Here is a 23,128-nt window from a genome sequence, read left to right as displayed (position 1 = left end):
CTACATCAGTGTCACCACAGAACTTTACGATTTCGGATTAACGTGAACATACATTTTTGTTTGATGTTTTTATTGCTTCCTCACTGTTCGAAGGCCCAGGTAAAAAATCATTATCAATAGTCGAATCGGATGCAGAACCCGGTTTTGAGCCAGCTGCCAAATGAAATATTTATACTTAAAGTTTAAGGAAAAGGACTTTTCAAATTATTTTTCACACTTCACTATAATATTAAAACGAAATTCAGATATTCATTGCTTTTGAAATTCGGCTTAAAAATTGCACACGGAACAACTAAAGACTCTCCTGAATTAAAAAAAATATCTTAGTACCTCTAAATCGCGGGCCCCCCTCAGAAAGCCCGGGCCCGGGGGAATCCCCCCTCCTTTCGTAGGGCCTGGATGTAGTAACCGTTTCTCGCCGAAAAAAGGAAGAAAAAATCGAAATCGAAAAATGCATTGGAATTTGAAGAAGAAAATTTTGGCGTTGGTTCTAACAACGGAACGTTGATGATTTTCGTTTTGTGGAAAAGAACTTTAAGGCTAAATTCCCGAGGGATGACAACCTTCGTCCTTCGAAAAAATATTCCGAGCTGAGGACGTCAACAATGAATTTGTTTATTGTTCAGATATAGATGAGCTCCTTGGTTGTCTTAATCACGAACACCAACCAAGAGTGGCGTTTAGTTTTGGACGGTTCGTGCAAAAGTAAGTGTTTTATCGAAAATGTCTTTACAACTGAAAAACAGTTTACCTACGTAAATTTTTTTTAATTTGTCAATTTATTAGGTTTGAAAGCTGTCCTACTGCATAACGAGAACCAGTTTCCATCAGCTCCAATAGCATACGCTACCAATATGAAAGAAGCGTATGCGACAATGAAGAAAATTTTACACTCCATAGATTATGATAAGCATCAATGGCCAATTGTGTGTGATTTGAATGTTCTGACAATTCTTTTCGGAATTCACGGAGGATACACGAAATATCCTTATTATCTGTGCGAATGGGACAGTCGAGGAAAAGACAATTTCAAAATCAGTGAATGACCGTGTAGGAAAACACTCGAAATAGGAAGAAAAAACGTAGTTAACATTCCACTCGTTCAGAACGATAAAGATATTTTGCCACCGCTACACCTCAAGTTGGGCTACATGAAACAGTTTGTCAAACGACTTAACTTTTTTGCACTTGAAAGCCGTGTTTCCAAAACTAAGTGCGCATAAATCAAGGAAGGTATGAACATATTTTTAATTTATACATGTGATTCACAGCAACAAACAGAGTACAGAACATTGATAGAATTTTTTTATTAATTTGATTTTGATAAGCCACGACTTTTCTTACTCGGGATAAATATTTCATTGAGAATGAATGTAAAAAAATATTTTTTTTATGATACGTTACATAAAAAACACGTCAAACTGAAAAACGGTGGAAAAAGTGGTAAATCTTAGATAACTTTTGGAAAATGTCCCAATTTGTTTGTGTAAAGTATCTTCTTTCCGAAACCGTAAAGCGAAAATCGGTTAAAATATGACGACGTTATGATTGTTAGAGTGCGCGCAGTAGACGAAAAACGCTTTTAGGACAATGACTTGAAAATTTGGTGGTGTTAAAAAAAAAATAAAAAAACACATTATCATGATGTACTCGTCAAGGCCTACAACGTACACTAGGTTACTTGAAAAGTGCAAAATCACTGTAGAACTGTGTAATTGATTCACCCACAGTTTTGACCAATGGAATGTTCTCTTCTCTTCTTTTACCTTATCTTATCTTCTTTTCGGTAAAGAACGCGAAGGGAAACTTGAATTCATATGCAATATCATGAACAACTTTGATAATAACCAGGGTTAGGATTTTAAGGCATTTGCCTATTTAGTCTGCTTGGTCCTATCTGTAAATGAAATCAAGAAATACGCGTTTGTCATCTTTTTATTAAAAATAAAAAGTTTTATTTTGCCTTTTTTTATTTTATCGCCTTTTCTAAGTAATTTTACATTTAATTGCGGCATCCGCTGGATTCTTCCGGCGGGAATAAAACGAGTCAACGCAGATTTGATGACCTTCCGTAATGCATGCTCACCTTGATGGACATCAGTCGGGATTGGGAGGGCAGCGAAGCGATTGTCTGTGTAAGTTTTATAATCTTCCCATTTTCCCCTTTCCCTTTTTGAAGTTGATGAAAGCGTGTAATTTATATATAATGATAATATATACATATATATGAAAGAAATATAATTTTAAAAGTATGAAATTCATTATTTTGCCAAGAGAGATAAAATGAAAAGATTAAGAAAGTTAATTCAAAAGTTTAAGCCTTTACGGGGTATTTCGTTCTTCTGTGAAAATTGTTGCCTGCTCGCAACGCAAAAAAAGCGTTACACTTTTTGTAGATAAACAAATTTCCACATTTGGCGAAAATAAACATCAGCTGACTTTTGTTTACAAATACGCCATCTTGCATCATTCATTGTGGCGCTGTTACTGGCACGCATAAGCTTGTGTTAAACGCATCTATATGAAAAATATCATTGGGTCACGGCCTTTAATTGTCTGTGTACTAAAGTATTATTCGACGGCTCAACCGCGTTGTTAGTTAGAATGGGAAGTAGCAGAGCACGATGTCGCTGTATTAGTTGTCGTAATGTTAGCAACAACTGTGGAATTAGAGTCGATAACATTAGCGGTGTTTATTTTACATCTATAGACCTTTACGCTTAAACTTTATATGGACTGATAAGCGTCAAACTTTAACTACACCTCTGAAATTGTTACGCATAAAATTAGTACTACTTAATTTCAATACGCATTATACTCAAATGCAACTGAAATATGTGTCTATGTTTCACCTATACACTAATTCTATGTATCACCTCTTAAAATGGTGCGTGTCCACAATTCATCGCAACTGGTTCAGCTATATGTTATACACTGTGGCCATCAGAGGGTTGTGTCTCCGCTTTTCCGTACACACTGTGCTGTAACTAGTTATTTAACCACTTCCGCTAGATGGATCTCCTAAGCATTATCTAAGCGAGGATAAGCGTTTTTTTTTACGCGCAAACGTAAGACTGTACATTGCTACTGTTTGGTTTCCCTGTGTATATGTGATTATGAAAATAAAATGAAAGATATATTAAATGACTTGACAATGTATAGAATACAAAAACAGGACCCCACATCGAGGCTGCAAAGCAAAAACAATAGCTTAGTTGATAAGCTTTTCAAATTGGACTTGATTTCAAAGGCCGAAAGAAATAAGTTAACCACGACCACGGCACTATCCCCACGAATTTATGGACTTCCGAAAACACACAAGGAAAGAACACCACTTCGGCCGATTTGCTCTGGGATTGCATCACCAGCACACGGCCTATGTAAATACATTGCCGACATATTAAAAAACGTCATGACGAACTCCATATATAATATTAAAAATTCGCTAGAGTTTAAAGAAAAGATAAATAACTCATATATTTATGACGATGAAAAACTTATATCTTTTGACGTAATTTGTCTATTCCCCAGTATACCCACACAGCTAGCACTTGACATTATAATAAGAAAATGGACGATAATAGAAAAACATACGAAAATGCCAAAGAAACTATTTATGGAAGTATTAAAATTCTGCATAGAAAAAACAGATATTTTAAGTTTAAAGAGACAATATACACACAACTAAAAGGATTACTGATGGGATCGCCGACTTCACCAGTGATTGCAGGTAACGTAATGGAGGAATTATTGGAAAATACAACTGCAAAATTGACTAGAACACCAAGATGCATTACCAAATATGTGGACGACCTATTCGCTATTATAAATGAAAATGACGTAAAAAGTATACTTGACGCATTAAATTCATTTGACAAAAATATAAAATTCACAACAGAACTCGAAGACGACGGAAAATTACCTTATCTCGACACAATTATTATTCGACGAGGAAACCAATTAAAGCTCAAGTGGTATAAGAAACCAACATCTACCGGACGAATCATCAATTTTTATTCAAAACATCAAAAAAAGATGATAATGAATACAGCAATGGGCTGTATACGACGTACATATGTTACAAATATCAGACGACACTTACCACACGGAAATAAAAGAAGAAATTAAATTAATATTAAAAAGTAATGACTTTCCTGACAATGTTATCAAAACCTTAGTAAAAAGAAGTTTATCACAGACAGGTCAACGTGAATCCGAAAAAACAAAAATATTCAAATCGCTAACATATGTACCAAAATTTTCAGAGCGTCTAGCAAAATTAGATTGCTTTAATAGAGAAAAAGTGAAGATAGCTCACAAACCAATAAACACATTGAAAAATATTTTTAACAAAACGAAATTCGAAATTCCTAAAACAGAAAAAAGTAATATTGTCTATAAAATCCTTTGTAATGGAAACAAAACAGAATCATGCAATAACATATATGTGGGAACACCAAAAGGAAAATTAAAATCTCGACTAGTGCAACACAAAGCCGATTTTAAATATTGCCATGAAACTATTAACCAAAAAACAGCATTAATGACACACTGTGCAACGAAGAACCATTTTCCATACTTTGAGAAAACGACGATATTCCAACAAGAAACCAATTATAACAAAAGATTTACACTGGAAATGCTGCATATAATTAACACACCGACCAGCATAAGAATGAACTACAAGACGGACATCGATAATTGCGCGAGCTCCTACAGACATTTGATAACAAACACACGGACAGTACAAAACTCCGCGTTGAACAGTGAAGACGCGTAAAATAATGTGTGTAAATAATGTTTTTTATAAATGTTTGTTTTGATGTCAACTTTTATTTTTATTTTGTTTATGTTTCTTTATATTCTTATAGTTAATCCTGAAGACGGTTACAGTAGGTAACCGAAATATATTGAAAAAACTCAACAATTTTTGAAAAAAAATTTATTTACAAAATTTTATTTACAAAATTGGACCTCAAACCGGCAAGAAAATTTTTTATTTAAAAAAGAAAGGTCGCTTAAAACTTATAAAATAAATTTTTTTTGTTTTTATATAGCCGCGTATCTTCACAGAATTATAAGAATCTGCTTTTGGACATTTTAAATTATCGCAAATATTTAAGTCACAAACAAAATTAACGCACGAATTTGAAAATGTCAAGTTTTTTCTAAAAAAAAACAGAAAGTCATCATATCGCAAGCTGAAGAAGAAATAGCAATCAGCTGATGAGTAGAGAGCAGTGTTGTGAAATATAAAAGCTGTGCCAAACGGTAACAAAGTACCATCGTTATATATATAAGACATTTTTCTAATAGTACGAGTACGTGATATTATAATTTTTACCTCATATATTTCCAAGTATACCAATCCAAGGTACTTTGTCAGGTTTTAAATATAAAAAGGTAAGAAAAAGGCAAAGTACCTAGAAAATGCCGAAAAAGGCGATACAATCAAAAAGGGAAAAAAAAAATCAAAACAAAAATTTATATTTTTAACAAAAAGATGTCAAACGCGTATTTCTTGATTTCATTTACAACAACAAAAAATTTTTGATTTCATTTACAGATAGGACCAAGCAGACTAAATACGCAAATGCCTTAAAATCCTAACCCTGGTTATTATCAAAGTTGTTCATGATATTGCATGATATTGCATGAGTTTCCCTTCGCGTTCCTTACCGAAAAGAAGATAAGATAAGGTAAAATAAGAGAAGAGACGAGTGACATTTCATTGGTCAAAGCTGTGGGTGAATCAATTATTTGCCAACAATTTTTCGCATGCAACTGAATCTGATTATAAACCCGAGCAATGTCAACACCCCAAATAATATAAGACTACAAATTATTCAGAGAATAACAACAAAGAAAAATACATTGATAATGTTTATTTGTTTTTCGCAAATAACTGCTGAATGGATCAAAAAATATAGTTTCCGCTTTGGATTCTGAATCTTTACGAAAATACGCATCTTTGAGTACCTCTATAGGCATATGCGACAAATCAATTAATTTGAAAATCGATGTGCATTCTCTAAAATCCAATTCGAATAAATAAGTTATAAAAATTTTCGCAATCAACTGAATTTGATTATAAACTCGAGCAATGTCAACACCCAAAATAATATAAGACTACAAATTATTCAGATAATAACAAACAAAAAAAAAAATGCATTGATAGTGTATATTTGTGTTTCGCGAATAACTTTTAAACGAATGGAAAAATATGGTTTCCGCTTTGGATTCTGAATATTGACGAAAATACGCATATTTGAGTACATCTATGGGCATATGCGACCCGAATTTCAGGTGCAGGACTTAAGTTGCAATATTACTTTTCGAAACTTAAAGCTTATTTTTCATAAACATAAAGTTTCTAGAGCTGCGAAATTCATTATTGAGACTTTTAGAACCCCTCCACCCCTACAAATCAAATATTTTGAAAATCGTGGTACATTCTCTAAAATCCAACTCGAATAAATAAGTTATAAAAACTGATGTATAATGAAAAGGAAAATAATAGCTGGACGACTATGACATATACTGGAAAAGCAACATATAAATTGGCAAACTTCCTTAAAAAATACAACATTAACACAGCATTCAAAACATCGAACAATCTAGGGCGAAAACTAAGAAATAACATTAACTCAGAGGATCCGTTTAGCAGCCGCGGCGTATACAAGCTTACCTGCGGATGCCAGCATAGTTACATAGGACAAATAGGACGGCAAATAAGAACGAGGTTCAGAGAACATATTAGAGATTACAACAAAAAAATACCGAATCCAAACATTATACCCGAGTCTAACTTCGCGAATCACATGGTCGAGAATGAATGTTCCCCAGCAAACATCAATAAAACAGTTAGGGTTCTTCACATACAAGAAAAGGGCCGACGTCTCAACGTACTCGAAAACATGGAAATCTACAAACAGAAAACATTCAACGGTAGAATAATAAACGAACAGATAAACACAATTTCGGACACAATATTCGAGCCTTTAAAACTTGTTTACAGGAAACAACTTAATCACACAGGTACAACAGACAAACACAAAACAACAAATAAACACAAAACAATTAACACACCAAAACAAAAAACCGACAAAGAAGGTCAAACGACTAAAATCACAGATTTCTACCTACCCCAGTCAGCCACACAAATCGATTAGTAAACCACCCTCGGTTCTGAATGAACACACAGCACATACACATAACTAAATATACACAAGCATCAATTTGGTATTGTATTATACCTGTCATATACCTACCTACGAACTATAAATACAGGACAAACGACAACAACAGATCAGAACGAAAATCGACACTGATGATGGCACAACGCCGAAACCGGTTTGTCTCAAAACCAAATTTGACAAGGGATGACGGAAAATCGTTCCAATATACATCATTTATCCACCCTGTCGGAAAATCAACCAAACAAGATAAGTCAGTTATAAAAACTATTAGATCCATGGTACAATAACCAGGTTAAAGTAGAAGTGAAAATGCAACCCTGATGTATATTTTTTGTTGCCTTTCGGCGATAAAATATCAATCGTTCGACAATTTTAAAAGTGATGTAAGAAGAGAAATGACACATAATATTTTGCGTGAACAAAGCAAAAAATGCTTCAAAAAAGAAGAGAAAAAACAAATAAATAGCTTCAGTTGCTTTTTCTCTTCACTACCCGATGCCAATTGGAAATACCAAAACTGAATCTTAATCTACGGACTTTGACGAAAACCTTAACAAATAGAAGAAACGGCGTTCTGCATGATAAACGGGGACACAACCACACGTATGGTAAGAAGCTGTCATATTTACAATTTCGGTAATATATACAATGAATAAATCTTCTCAGTTGAAGCTCTAGGTGCGATGATATGCATATTTCCCCTTAGAGCTTTATTCGAGATTTTTAGGGTTTTTCAGTTTGGTCGTTAAAACAAACTTCTGGTAACACTACGGACTTATTCAGTCTATGTGAGGTCCTCATGGACCGGCCAGTTCAACCTAACCTAGACATCTGAAATGATTTAAAGTTAAATCTTGCAAATTAAATTAAATCTGGAATAATGTATGCATATTGCAATTTTAAAAACTCAACTATATGGCTGGCTCATCTCTACAGCAACAAGATACCTTTGTTCAGATTGTCAAAATTTATTTATATGCTATAAATAATAATAATAATATTAATAATAATAATAAATTATAATTATAATAGTATGTCTCGACCTAGAGCTTTAACTGCTAAAATTTATTAGGTCAAATACTTTAACCTGCACTGTCTCCACTGTAGTTTTATTGGACGTTTTATTTTTTCGTATTGAAAAAACTATAAATTTTTGTGAAGTTTTTGAGCCGCAACAAAAATTTATATTTTTTATTTAAACACTTACACTTTTACAAGTTTTACAAAGCAAACACATAGCTGAGTACTTATTCTATTTTGATACATTTCTTATTTTACTCACGTTTGGCAATAAAAATCTAAACTTGAAAACCTTCAATTGTCATACATGAATTTAAAAGCTGTTCCCACTTTAAATATTTTCCTATCAAAAAATTACATGACATATGAATTTTAGGTGCCATACTTGAAAGATTGTAGGGATTGAACAAATGATTGAAGATTTAATGAAGAATTAACTCAAAGCTTCTTCGTTTCGATATCTAATTTTGTATGGTAAAACTTGCAAGAATTAACGTTAAATCCTTTCAGATTGTGTACCATAAGAATAGCTAATAGACTTTTTTCTCCCGTATTCCTAATGTTTACACCATTATGTAGCAAACAAACGTTAAAATATCGAACAGCCTCGCTCACCTGATGTAAATCTCAGGTCTTGAGTTGCATTTTTTGTACGTAAGAACGTAAGACTACGTTAAGCAGAGTTGCATTTAATAGTTTAAAAAACTTCATACTATTTAAAAATGAATAAGTTGAATATAAATCCGCCTTAACTATTGGTGCTGTGAAAGTCTAGCGCATATAAAATTGCCTCAGTACTGCTGTGAGTGGGGAAATAAACCAAAAGGGGAAGCAAACATATGCATCATTGTGAATTCATACAACTGGTGAATGTTTGATAAAAACTTTCACAATAGTATACAGCCTCGATCACCTGTTCAATCGCTGTTTGATTACTTAGGCCCGGTTTTTCAGTACAAGTTCAACTCAGTTTGTCAGTTAAGCTACGCTTAAACTTATTCTGCAGTTTTTCAGTCTACTTTAAATGAAGTTTAAGCTGAGCTTAAGCGGCCGATCTGGCAGGGTTAAACTCTAGTTAACCTATCAGTTATTTGCGTACATTCGAAATGGCGTCGAATATACCCAACAAACATTTGGGCTTGAGTACCATTAGAGCTCATGTTGATAACTAGGCATACTTCTAAAATCTCAAGAGTTGTTCGAAACAGTGGCTCAACTTGAGAATCAAAGATTCAGTTAAAGAGGGATTTTTTTATAAAGCAAAATATGCTGTTGCTTAAGTTGAAAAAATTTAATTAACAACTTGTGATTCTCTAACTAGACTGAAATGTAAAATTCCATGCTACATTACTTACACGAAAATAAAATAAAATATATATAATTTATTTTTGATTATTTGCGCTTCATTGCTGATATCAACCAGGTTTTTATGTCTCACAATAAACAGCTGTTGGTTTTGGTGGTATCACTTTGGAGACTTTTTTCCCTTCCCTCCAACTCAACTCAATATCCAGCGTAGGATAGAGAAATGTGTTGAATATTCATTTGAGAACTGTACATTTCTCAAAATCTGTCGAAAGTTGGATAATAATTGGAAAATATTATCGACTTTGGAGATCAACTCGAAAACTCTTAATTTTTCAAAACTTCTCAAAGGTTGGATATTGTTTGGAGAATTAAGTTAGATATCAACTCGAGAACTATATGGTTTAAGAATAATTAAATAATGATGTTGGATGTCACTTCCGGAACTAGATATATATTTCGCTGGAGAATATTTTTTCCATATTTGTTGGGTAAACAAAATCCAGCTGTTGCCGTAACTACACATTATTTAGATAATAAAAAAACCAACGTTGCCCCTCAAAAAAGTATACCCGGAGGGCGGCCTTAAACTGTGACTGAAAAACTGCTCTGTAGTTTAACTGGAGTTTAAATTTGACTAAAGTTTAAGCAAACTTAGTTTAAGCTTAGCTTAACCAACTAGTGAAAACCTGGGCCTTAAATTATTTGCTCAATAGTGTTTTTCAAAAATTGTTGTAGACGACTGGTTTATTGCATTATTTACATATTTTAAATTTTTGCTTAATTGGCTGCTCAGATTTTATCTCTTAACTAGATTCTAGAAATGAATATAAATATGTTGTCGGATTTTCGGTATACACATTTAACAGAAAAGCTGATTTGAGACACAAATGGGCAATTCATGGCAGTTCATTTTAATAACCGCGAGCAAAAAACAAACCATCTTCCATTCTCTGGCCATTCGCGACAGCCATTCTCCCTGTCAGCTATTATTTGACAGGTAGTGATGGCAATGGAGGAATAGAAAGATTTTTCACTTATATGAATTCACAATGATATGCATATAAAAATGTTGTTGCTTTTAAAAAGCAATATGAACAACTCTACGTTTCCTAGTCTTGGAGAAAGTGACCTTATATAATAACCTATTATTAATAAATGTTGTAACGAGTTGAGGAAAACTCCACGCATTTTACACCTTCTACTAAAGTTCGTATCTCTAAATTTTTGAATAAATAACTCTAATATTCAATAATGCAAAATGGTCTTTATTAGACTACTTTGAAAGTACTTCACAATAACACTTATACTTCGCAACCAATAGCGTGCTTAAATCAAACTGAATACAGATTAATCAGCTTTCGCTGCTTTTATACTCCTTGCCCAAATGTCTAGACGTTTGTTCTGCTAGAATTTTATACTTGGTTACCAGCTATACGCTACCAGCTATAAACTACAGATACACGTTTATAGCCTCTCGCATAGCCGTGTGCGCGTATATATGTGAGTACTACTTCCACCGATGACTACATCTGTATGTGAGTTATCTCTTCATTGCCTTGTATGTATGTATGTTTGTGGGTAAATGATGATTAATGTGTTTATGTAGCTTGCTTAGTGTTTCTGTTATTGTGCCTTTATTTAATAACCTTAGGCCCGGTTTATCAGTGGTTGGTTAAGCTTAGCTTAAACTAAGCCAAAATCACCAAGGAGGTACCACCAATACCAACAGATGTTTATTGTGAGAAATAAACACCTAGCTGATAGCAGTAGTGAAGCGTAATTAATCAAGAATAAATTATATAGGCGGCCGTGATGGCAGCGTGCTCCGCCTACCACACCGAAGATCCTACATCAACATCATAGAATCTTATCTTTTCTGTGAAAATGGGCGAAATCGGTTGAAACCACGCCCAGCTTTTATACACAGTCGACCGTCTATCCTTCGGCTCGGCCGTTAACACGATAATCGATATATCTTTACTAAACTTAATTCTGAACTCACTTTATCTTGGTATTAAAAATGTAAAGCGATCAAAAATCGGTTAAAATACGACGACGTTATGATTGCTGGAGTGCGCGCTGTAGACGAAAAACGGTTTTTAGACAATAACTTGAAAAAGGAAAACTCGAATTCATATGCAATATCATGAACAACTTTGATAATAACCAGGGTTAGGATTTTAAAGTATTTGCCTATTTAGTCTGCTTGGTTCTATCTGTAAATGAAATCAAGAAATACGCGTTTGATATATTTTTATTAAAAATAAAAAGTTTTGTTTTGCCTTTTTTTTATTTTATCGCCTTTTCCGCCTTTTCTAGGTACTTTTACATTTAATTGCGGCATCCGCTGGATTCTTCCGGCGGGAATAAAACGAGTCGACGCGGATTTGATGACCTTACGGAATGCATGCTCACCTTGATGGACATCAGTCGGGATTGGGAGGGCAGCGAAGCGATTGTCTGTGTAAGTTTTGTAATCTTCCCATTTTCCCCTTTCTCTTTTTGAAGTTGATGAAAGCGTATAATTTATATATAATGATAATATATACATATATGTGAAAGAAGTATAATTTTAAAAGTATGAAATTCATTATTGTAAAGTTAGCAACAACTGTGGAATTAGAGTTGATAACATTAGCTGTGTTTATTTTACATCTATAGACCTTTACGCTTAAACTTTATATGGACTGCTAAGCGTCAAACTTTAACTACACCTCTGAAATTGTTACGCATAAAATTAGTACTACTAAATTTCAATGCGACTTATACTCAAATGCAACTGAAATATGTGTCTATGTTTCACCTCTACACTAATTCTATGTATCACCTTTTAAAATGTCGCGTGTCCACAATTCATCGCAACTGGTTCAGCTATATGTTATACACTATGGCCATCAGAGGGTTGTGTCTCCGCTCACCCCGTACACCCTGTGCTCTAACTAGTTGTTTAACCACTTTCGCTAGATGGGTCTCCTAAGCGGTATCTAAGCGAGGGTAAGCGTTTTTTTTTTTACGCGCACACGTAAACGTATACGCGTGTAAAAAAAAAAACGTGGCTATTACCACGAACAACTTTGACTGTAGAGTGCGCAGCTGCAATGGATTCGGATTTATTTGTTGATTTTGCAATATTATTGTTTTTTGCAGGTGGTGTAGATTTAGAAGTAGACGCCTTTGGTTTTTTATTATTATTTTTAGCTGGTGGTGAAGATGTAGATGTAGACGTTGTGTTACATTTATGTGAAGATATAACAGGTGACTTTGTAAGTGTAGATGATTTAGATGTAGAGGCGGTTGAGAGGCAGTTTTTTGTTGTAGAATTGTTAGATATCGTATTTGATGATTGCATTTGTTTATTTTCTGCAGGTGTTAATGTTGTTGTAGATATAGATGTTGGAAGCGCATTAACAGTAGAAGTGGAAGTGGAAGACGAAGAAGATAAAGTAGAAGCGATGCCAATGTTGGCAGAGAGGGACGACGAATTTGTTTGAATGCCGACGGAATGCGGGTTAGTCGGTATACATTCAAAAGGAGATTTGGAGAATTCCGTGCCTTGAGGGGTAGCGGGAAATTCAATAAGATTGTTTGACAAAGGGTTATTAGTATTGTTTTTGGATGGCATAGAAACAGGAGCTATTCCTGACGCCCGCACAACAACAAGATTCAGCAGTAACAACTTTGTTGTTGGATGACTGCATAGAAGCCATTAATTGGTTTTTTAGTTCGTCGAGCTGCTTAGACAGATTATTGAGCTTGTTGTCAAAAGCGCTTGACACTATTTCAAACCCTTGATTTTGGCCCACAAGAATCGCGTATAAAGCTTTACCGAGCTTATCCGGCATGCCCACGCACTCTTCGCAAAAATAAATCAAGTGACGATTGTTTTTAATTAATCTTACGTCATAATCAGAGATGCCTTTACTACAGGCTCTATGGAATGTTTTTTTACAGAAACCATTGCACGGTATTATATCACCATCGACAGTTCTCGAAAACCGTCTGTTACACTTTCCACAAAAATCGTCTATTTTAAGAAGTTGAAACAAACATTAAGACGAAAACTACGAGAGCGATTAAAAACACGTCCACGCGCAACGAAAGTCAACTGACATTATGCGAATAAAAGATGACGCTCCGGCCAACAAAGTGTTTCTATCGGAACCCGCCTATGGAAGCAGAGGTAGAGGATGGCCCCAACTCCGTTGGAAGGACCAGGAGGAAAACGATTTAAACTCCCTTGGTGTGACCAATTGGCGCCGGTTGGCAGAGAGGAGCCACAGGCGCGCCTTGTTGGACGGCCATAACCATTTAAACGGTTAAGCGCTAATTAAGTCAGTATCCCGTTTTACTTCTTCTGGCCATAGAGTTTTTAAGACATTATCAAAGAGTTAAGAAATTCTTGAAGCGTTTACTTATTGTATTTCTTCCGATGTTAGAAGAACGCCTCGGCCACCTTGCCGTAAAGGACCGACAATGACATTGCAAACGTATCTGCCTGCTTTGCCCGTAGTCTCATCAATTGATACAAAACTGTTGCTGTTTCCTATATGCAACGGTATTTCTTCCAAAACATTTTCATACATTTCTTTTAAATAGTGCTTCCGCATAGTCCATTGATCAGGAGCTTTTTTCTGTACATATTTTTCCATAAACGATCTGAACTCTTTATGATTGGCTTTTATGGACGGTTTATCGCAAGCTACCATCATATTGGTGAGACCTCTGAAAAACTCGTTTGATGTGGCATTATTTAAAAATGAAGTTATAAGTTGTGCCTTCGGAGCCAGTTTCAATGTCGCCGCTTTTTTGTCCTTTTCCGTTTGAAGATGGCGTTGAATATGATGTTTTTGTCGTGATTTACTTTTATTCCACAGCATGAACAAATAAGAATCTTCCCGTCGGTAGAAAGTATGTTTTCCCTAAATTATTTGAATTTTTATATAGCCGCGGATCTTCACAGAATTATAAGAGTCTGCTTTTGGGCATTTTAAATTATCGCAAATATTTAACTCACAAACAAAATTAACGCACGAATTTGAAAATGTCAAGTTTTTCTAGAAAAAAAACAGAAAGTCATCAAATCGCAAGCTGAAGAAGAAATAGCAATCAGCTGATGAGTAGAGAGCAGTGTTGTGAAACATAAAAGCTGTGCCAAACGGTAACAAAGTACCATCGTTATATATATAAGACATTTTTCTAATAGTACGAGTACGTGATATTATAATTTTTACCTCATATATTTCCAAGTATACCAATCCAAGGTACTTTGTCAGGCTTTAAATATAAAAAGGTAAGAAAAAGGCAAAGTACCTAAAAAGGCGGAAAAAGGCGATACAATCAAAAAGGGCACAAAAAGACAAAACAAAAATTTATATTTTTAACAAAAAGATGTCAAACGCGTATTTCTTGATTTCATTTACAACAAAAAAAAATTGTTGATTTCATTTACAGATAGGACCAAGCAGGCTAAATACGCAAATGCCTTAAAATCCTAACCCTGGTTATTATCAAAGTTGTTCATGATATTGCATATGAATGAGTTTCCCTTCGCGTTCCTTACCGAAAAGAAGATAAGATAAGGTAGAAGAAGAGAAGAGACGAATTTCATCGGTCAAAACTGTGGGTGGATCAATTATTTGCCAACATTTTTTCGCATGCAACTGAATCTGATTATAAACCCGAGCAATGTCAACACCCCAAATAATATAAGACTACAAATTATTCAGAGAATAACAACAAAGAAAAATACGTTGATAATGTTTAAATGTTTTTCGCGAATAACTGTTGAATGGATCAAAAAATATAGTTTCCGCTTTGGATTCTGAATCTTTACGAAAATACGCATCTTTGAGAACCTCTATAGGCATATGCGACCCGAATTTAAGTTGCAATATTACTAATTTTCGAAATTTAGAGCTTATTTTTCATAAACTTAAAGATTTCTAGAGCTGCGGAATTCATTATGGAGATTTTAAGGACCCCCTCTACCCCTACAAATCAATTAATTTGATAATCGTTGTGCATTCTCTAAAATCCAATTCGAATAAATAAGTTATAAAATTTTCGCATGCAACTGAATTTGATTATAAACTCGAGCAATGTCAACACCCAAAATAATATAAGACTACAAATTATTCAGACAATAACAAAAAAAAAAAAAAATACATTGATAGTATATATTTGTTTTTCGCGGATAACTTTTAAACGAATGGAAAAATATGGTTTCCGCTTTGGATTCTGAATATTGACGAAAATACGCATCTTTGAGTACATCTATGGGCATATGCGACCCGAATTTCAGGTGCAGGACTTAAGTTGCAATATTACTAATTTTCGAAATTTAAAGCTTATTTTTCATAAACTTAAAGTTTCCAGAGCTGCGGAATTCATTATTGAAACTTTTAGGACCCCTCCACCCCTACAAATCAAATATTTTGAAAATCGTGGTACATTCTCTAAAATCCAACTCGAATAAATAAGTTATAAAAACTACTAGATCCATGGTACAATAACCAGGTAAAAGCAGAAGTGAAAATACAACCCTGATGTATATTTTTTGTTGCCTGTCGGCGATAAAATATCAATCGTTCAACTATTTTAAAAGTGATGTAAGAAGAGAAATGACACATAATATTTTGCGTGAACAAAGCAAAAAATGCTTCAAAAAAGAAAAGAAAAAACAAATAAATAGCTTCAGTTGCTTTTTCTCTTCACTACCCGATGCCAATTGGAAATACCAAAACTGAATCTTAATCTACGAATTTTGACGAAAACCTTAAGAAATAGAAGGAACGGCGTTCTGCACGATAAACGGGCACACAAACACACGTATGGTAAGAAGCTGTCATATGTACAATTTCGGTAATATGTACAATGAATAAATCTTCTCAGTTAAAGCTCTAGGTGGGATGATATGCATATTTCCCCTTAGAGCTTTATTCGAGATTTTTAGGGTTTTTTCAGTTTGGTCGTTAAAACAAACTTCTGGTAACACTACGGACTTATTCAGTCTATGTGAGGTCCTCATGGACCGGCCAGTTCAACCTAACCTAGGTATCTGAAACGATTTAACGTTAAATCTTGCAAAATAAATTAAATCTGGAATAATGTATGCATATGGCAACTTTAAAAACTCAACTATATGGTTGGCTCATCTCTACAGCAACAAGATACCTTTGTTCAGATTGTCAAAATTTATATATATGCTATAAATAATAATAATAATATTAATAATAATAATAATAATAGTAATAATAATAATAAATAATAATTATAATAGTATGTCTCGACCTAGAGCTTTAACTGCTAAGATTTATTAGGTCTAATACTTTAACCTGCACTGTCTCCACTATAGTTTTATTGGACGTTTTATTTTTTTCGTATTGAAAAAACTATAAACTTTTGTGAAGTTTTTGAGCCGCAACAAAAATTTATATTTTTTAATTAAACACTAACACTTTCACTGGCGGCCACCGTGGTGTGATGGTAGCGTGCTCCGCCTACCACACCGGATGCCCTGGGTTCAAACCCCGGGCAAAGCAACATTAAAAATTTTAGAAATAAGGTTTTTCAATTAGAAAAAAATTTTTCTAAGCGGGGTCGCCCCTCGGCAGTGTTTGGCAAGCGCTCCGGGTGTATTTTTGCCATGAAAAGCTCTCAGTGAAAACTCATCTGCCCCGCAGATGCCGTTCGGAGTCGGCATAAAATATGTAGGTCCCGTCCGGCCAATTTGTAGGGAAAATCAAGAGGAGCACGACGCAAATTGGAAGAGAAGCTCGGCTTTAGATCTCTTCGGAGATTATCGCGCCTTACATTTATTTATTTATTTACTTACCTTTTCACAAGTTTTATAAAGCAAACACATATCTGAATATTCTATTTTGATACATTTCTTATTTTACTCACGTTTCGCAATAAAAATCTAAACTTGAAAACCTTCAATTGTCATACATGAATTTAAAAGCTGTTCCCACTTTAAATATTTTCCTATCAAAAAATTACATGACATATGAATTTTAGGTGCCATACTTGAAAGATTGTAAGGATTGAACAAATGATTGAAGATTTAATGAAGAATTAACTCAAAGTTTCTTCGTTTCGATATCTCATTTTGTATGGTAAAACTTGCAAGAATTAACGTTAAATCCTTTCAGATTGTGTACCATAAGAATAGCTAATAGACTTTTTTCTCCCGTATTTCTAATGTTTACACCATTATGTAAGTATATCAACTTAGCACCTGATATAAATCTCAGGTCTTGAGTTGCATTTTTTGTACGTAAGAACGTAAGACTACTTTAAGCTGAGTTGCATTTAATAGTTTAAAATAACTTCATACTATTTAAAAATGAATAAGTTGAATATAAATCCGCCTTAACTATTGGTGCTGTGAAAGTCTACCGCATATAAAATGGTCTCAGTACTGCTGTGAGTGGGGAAATAAACCAAAAGGGGAAGCAAACATATGCATCATTGTGAATTTATACAAGTGGTGAATGTTGTTTGATAAAAACGTTCACAATAGTATACAGCATCGATCACCTGTTCAATCGCTGTTTGATTATTTAGGCCCGGTTTTTCAGTACAAGTTCAACTCAGTTTGTCAGTTAAGCTACGCCTAAACTTATTCTGCAGTTTTTCAGTCTACTTTAAATGAAGTTTAAGCTGAGCTTAAGCGGCCGATCTGGCAGGGTTAAACTCTAGTTAACCTATCAGTTATTTGCGTACATTCGAAATGGCGTCGAATATACCCAACGAACATTTGGGCTTGAGCACCATTAGAGCTCATGTTGATAACTAGGCATACTTCTAAAATCTCAAGAGTTGTTTCGAAACAGTGGCTCAACTTGAGAATCAAAGACTCAGCTAAAGAGGAATTTTTTTTATATAGCAAAAAATGCTATTGCTTAAGTTCAAAAAATTTAATTAACGACTTTTGATTCTCTAACTAGACTGAAATGTAAAGTTCCATACTACATTACTTTCACGAAAATAAAATAAAATATATATAATTAATTTTTGATTAATTGCGCTTCATTGCTGCTATCAACCAGGTTTTTATTTCTCACAATAAACAGCTGTTGGTTTTGGTGGTATCACTTTGGAGATTTTTTTCTTAATTTTACAAAACTTCTCAAAGGTTGGATAGTGATTGGAGAATTAAGTTAGATTTCAACTCGAGAACTATCTGGTTTAAGAATAATTAAATAATGATGTTGGATATCACTTCCGGAACTAGATATATAAACAAAATCCAGCTGTTGCCGTATCTACACATTATCTAATAAATAACCAATGTTGCCTCTCAAAAAAGTATACCCCAAAGGCGGCCTTAAACTGTGACTGAAAAACTGCTCTGTAGTTTAACTGGAGTTTAAATTTTACTAGAGTTTAAGCAAACTTAGTTTAAGCTTAGCTTAACCAACTAGTGAAAACCTGGGCCTTAAATTATTTCGTCAATAGTGTTTTTCAAAAATTTTTGTAGACGACTGGTTTATTGCATTATTTACATATTGTAAAATTTTTGCTTAATTGGCTGCTCAGATTTTATCTCTTAACTAGATTCTAGAAATGAATATAAATATTTTGTCTGATTTTCGGTATACACATTTAACAGAAAAACTGATTTGAGACACAAATGGGCAGTTCAATTTAATAACCGCGAGCAGAAAACAAACCATCTTCCATTCTCTGGAGGAATAGAATAATTTTTCACTTATATGAATTCACAATGATATGCATATAAAAATGTTGTTGCTTTTAAAAAGCAATATGAACAACTCTACGTTTCCTAGACTTGAAGAAAGTGGCCTTATGTAGTAACCTATCATTAATAAATATTGTAACGAATTGAGGAAAACTCCACTTATTTTACACCTTCCACTAAAGTTCGTATCGCTACATAGTTGAATAAATAACTCCAATATTTAATAATGCAAAATGGTCTTTATTAGACTACTTTGAAAGTACTTCACAATAACACTTATACTTCGCAACCAATAGCGTGCTAAATCAAACTGAATACAGATTACTCAGCTTTCGCTGCTTTTATACTCTGTGCCCAAATGTCTAGACGCTTCTTCTGCTAGAATTTTCTACTTGGTTACCAGCTATACGCTACCAGCTATAAACTACAGATACACGTTTATAGCATCTCGCATAGCCATATGCGCGTATATATGTGAGTACTATTTCCACCGATGACTACATCTGTATGTGAGTTATCTCTTCGTTGCCTTGTATGTATGTATATATATGGGTAAATGAAGATTAATGTGTTTATGTAGCTTGATTAATGTTTCTCTTATTGTGCCTTTATTTAATAATCTTAGGCCCGGTTTATCAGTGGTTGGTTAAGCTAAGCTTAAACTAAGCTTGCTTAAACTCTAGTCAAATTTAAACTCCAGTTAAACTACTGAGCAGTTTTCAGTCACAGTTCAAGTCCGCCTTGGGAGTATGCTGTTTTGTGCGGCAACATTGGTTTTTTTATTATCTAGATAACGGATAGATACGGCAACAGCTGGATTTTGTTTACCCAACAAACGTGGGAAAAAATTCTCCGGCGAAATATATATCTAGTTCGGGAAGTGATATTCAACATCACTATTTAATATTCTTAAACCAGATAGTTCTCGAGTTGATATCCAACTTCATTCCCCAGTCACTATCCAACCTTTGAGAAATTTTGTAAAATTAAAAATTTTCAAGTTGATCTCCAACCTCATTAGTATTTTCCATTTATTATCCTAATCCTCCCCAAGGAGGTACCACCAAAACCAACAGATGTTTATTGTGAGAAATGAACACCTGGCTGACAGCAGTATTGAAGCATAATTAATCAAGAATAAATTATATAGGCGTCCGCCGTGGTGTGATGGCAGCGTACTCCGCCTACCACACCGAAGATCCTACATCAACATCATTGAATTTTACATTTGAGTCCAGTTAGAGAACCACAAGTTGTTAGTTACATTTTTTCAGCTTAAGTAATAGCATATTTTGCTTTATAAAAAGTTCCCTCTTTTGCTGAGTGCACTATGATTCTCGAGTTGAGCCACTGTTTCGAAACAACTCTTGAGATTTTAGACGTATGCCTAGTTATAAACATGAGCTCTGATGGTACTCAAGCCCAAATGCTTCTTGTGTATATTCGACGCCATTTCGTACGAACGCAAATAACTGATAGGTTAACTAGAGTTTAAAGCTGGCAGATCGGCCGCTTAAGCTTATCTTAAACTTCAGTTAAAGTAGCGTAGTGTAAGCAGCCAACAATTCAATTTAATCCAAAATATTTAAATCAGTCTAATATTCTAACCTGCTACAAAAATAGTCTAAATGTTCATCAACACATAAAAATGCATTTGAGAATTAATGCTGACACAGCCATTAATAAACAGACGTGTACAACATACAACCAAACGAATTTGAACCCCAGCAATTTGCATTCCTGCAACTTGCAAGGTTAGCATTTCCCATAAATTTGCAGCTCATATATGTAGGTACATATTTTGTGCCGAGTAGTATGTAGGTATGTAAGTATGTATGTTTAAGGTAGTTATGTATGTAAGTATGTAAGCTTAAATGTAAATAGATATGTAAGAATATGTTTAGAATAATCTAATATAATTAGGCTGAATTATTTGAATAAAGACAATTCGACATTCATAATTCAAGCAGTGAAGTCTTCTTTGTTTTAATTGCGTTAGGGACTTTTCTACATGGCGATCCTGCCTATGATGCTACTGGCTGATTTTTCAGCCTAATGTCATAGCCGGCAGGATTTTTCTGGCTGATTACAGCCTAAGCCTTGTTAAAAGAAAAAAAAGAGAAGGTGTTAAAGTCGGGCACCAATAATAAAAATTGCAATTACTTCAACGGAAAATACACGAAGATTAGGATATTGTGGCAATTACTTCAACGGAAAATACACGAAGATTAGCATATTGTGGTTATTACTTCAACGGAAAATACATTAAAATTGGAACGATATTAGCATAGCCCCAGAGCAAGAATGACACTGATCTCGTGAAGCGTACCACATTTTCAATGGTGATAAACAAGAGGAGCATGATAATTATAAGTATAATAAATACACTAGCTTAAGTATGAAGTCATTTCTTTAACCATTATTTAAAAAAAAAAAAAAAATTATTCGGTCAACCTAGCGGCTGCCTATTGACAAGCAAAAATTATATGTTTGCTGTAAAAAAAAAAAAAATTTTTTTTACTGCTTATTGAATTATGTACCCAGAAGAGGAGACATACAAAATCAAAGTCAGTTTGACCAAATTTTTTATAAACTAGCTAGACAAAATTTAAATCTCCTAGAAGATGAAAAGAAAACACCCGAGAAAATAAACCAAGGCCCTAAGCCAATAACAATTGAAGAGTATAGAAAGAGGAACAAAATTCAAAAAATTGAGGAACGAAATCAATAGCCAAGATCTATGAAAAAATAAACTTAAGCACTAATCAGGCAGAGAAAATTCAACTAAAAAAAAGAAATTAAGGAATTAAGAAACAATAGTTACAAACATAAAAAACCGAATCCAACAATGTAAATATTAGGGTGTTGAAAAAAAAAAAAGTATAATTTTGTAAAACTATTAATTTTAAATTATGGAAAGACAAAGAAAGATTAAAACTTATGTAAAAGGCCCACTTGAGGACCTTACAAATGAAATTAAAATTGTAGATGAGGAAAAAACTCTGACTTGGTTGAAAAGTCATTGGAAACTTATTGAGATGCCTGGGGAACCAACAATATGGAATGTTAGGAACCCACTCGCAACAGCAGCTGAAGAGATATATAGATGGGAAGTAAAATTTATGGGAAGAACAGATTAAAATATTGGAAAAATTAAAAAAAAAAAAAACCAACAATTTTTTGTCTTCATATTATTTTTTTACGATGGGAGGCCATGAATCGAAAATAGAAAAACCAACGGCAAACGTTGTAAACTCAGTCCAAGTAGTAGACCATACTGAAGCACTAGATACTATCAAAATCATGCTTCTAATAATTTGCGTAGTCAGTTGCATAAATTTGTTTCTGAAACTCTACTCAACCCATAATAAATTCCTAAAAAAGCGATATGCTAGCCGCGCAGACGGTTTAGATAAGGCTTAACAAAATTTTAACCGCCATCCCCAATGGGCAAATGGGAAGATATCGTTAAACTACTCATAGAAGAAAAAACGATAGGAGAAAAATCTTACAAATGTATTAATAAAAATACAAAAGTTAAGGCAGAAACAGTAGTAAAGCATCTTAAAATAAAAGTTGAAGCATTTAACAAAATAGGAAAAATAATTCAACATTTAAATGGTAAACTAGACGGCAATCGAAAAGACCAAGCATATCAGATTTTTTCCAGCATTAGAGACAAATTGGTGTCCTCACTGGCAAGATATGATATAGAATTCATAGTACCAACGAGTTTTAAGAAAGAAAAAGAAATAGACTATAACACATTCCTTCTGGAGTCAGTATCTGATTTAGAAGAAGAATCAAAAGTAGAACAAAAAGAAGAAGAAAAACAGGAACAAAAAGAAAGTTTAACAGAGACGCCAAACTACCAAACAAGAAAAGACAAAATGGC

At 33.9% G+C, this 23,128-nt stretch overlaps 1 protein-coding gene and 1 pseudogene across 6 annotated transcripts in view; both read left to right on the top strand.

Moving 5' to 3' along the window:
- The window catches only part of mtd (mustard), a 2,476,738-nt gene that overhangs the window by 1,042,639 nt on the left and 1,410,971 nt on the right, over positions 1 to 23,128 (top strand). Inside the window, exon 2 of one of the 6 annotated variants that reach the window (XM_067759881.1) lies at positions 11,847 to 11,991. The exons of the other annotated variants lie outside the window; for them this stretch is intronic. Coding sequence (XP_067615982.1) covers positions 11,931 to 11,991 — 61 coding nt within the window. The 5' untranslated portion in view covers positions 11,847 to 11,930. The remainder of the gene's footprint in view (positions 1 to 11,846; positions 11,992 to 23,128) is intronic. 6 annotated transcript variants of the gene reach the window in all.
- Positions 21,478 to 21,571, top strand: LOC137238980 (U6 spliceosomal RNA; annotated as a pseudogene).

Source organism: Eurosta solidaginis, chromosome 1 (genome assembly GCF_040869045.1).
Source record: "Eurosta solidaginis isolate ZX-2024a chromosome 1, ASM4086904v1, whole genome shotgun sequence".
Classification (NCBI taxonomy): Eukaryota; Metazoa; Arthropoda; class Insecta; order Diptera; family Tephritidae; genus Eurosta; species Eurosta solidaginis.
This window is presented reverse-complemented; position numbering and strand designations above follow the sequence as displayed.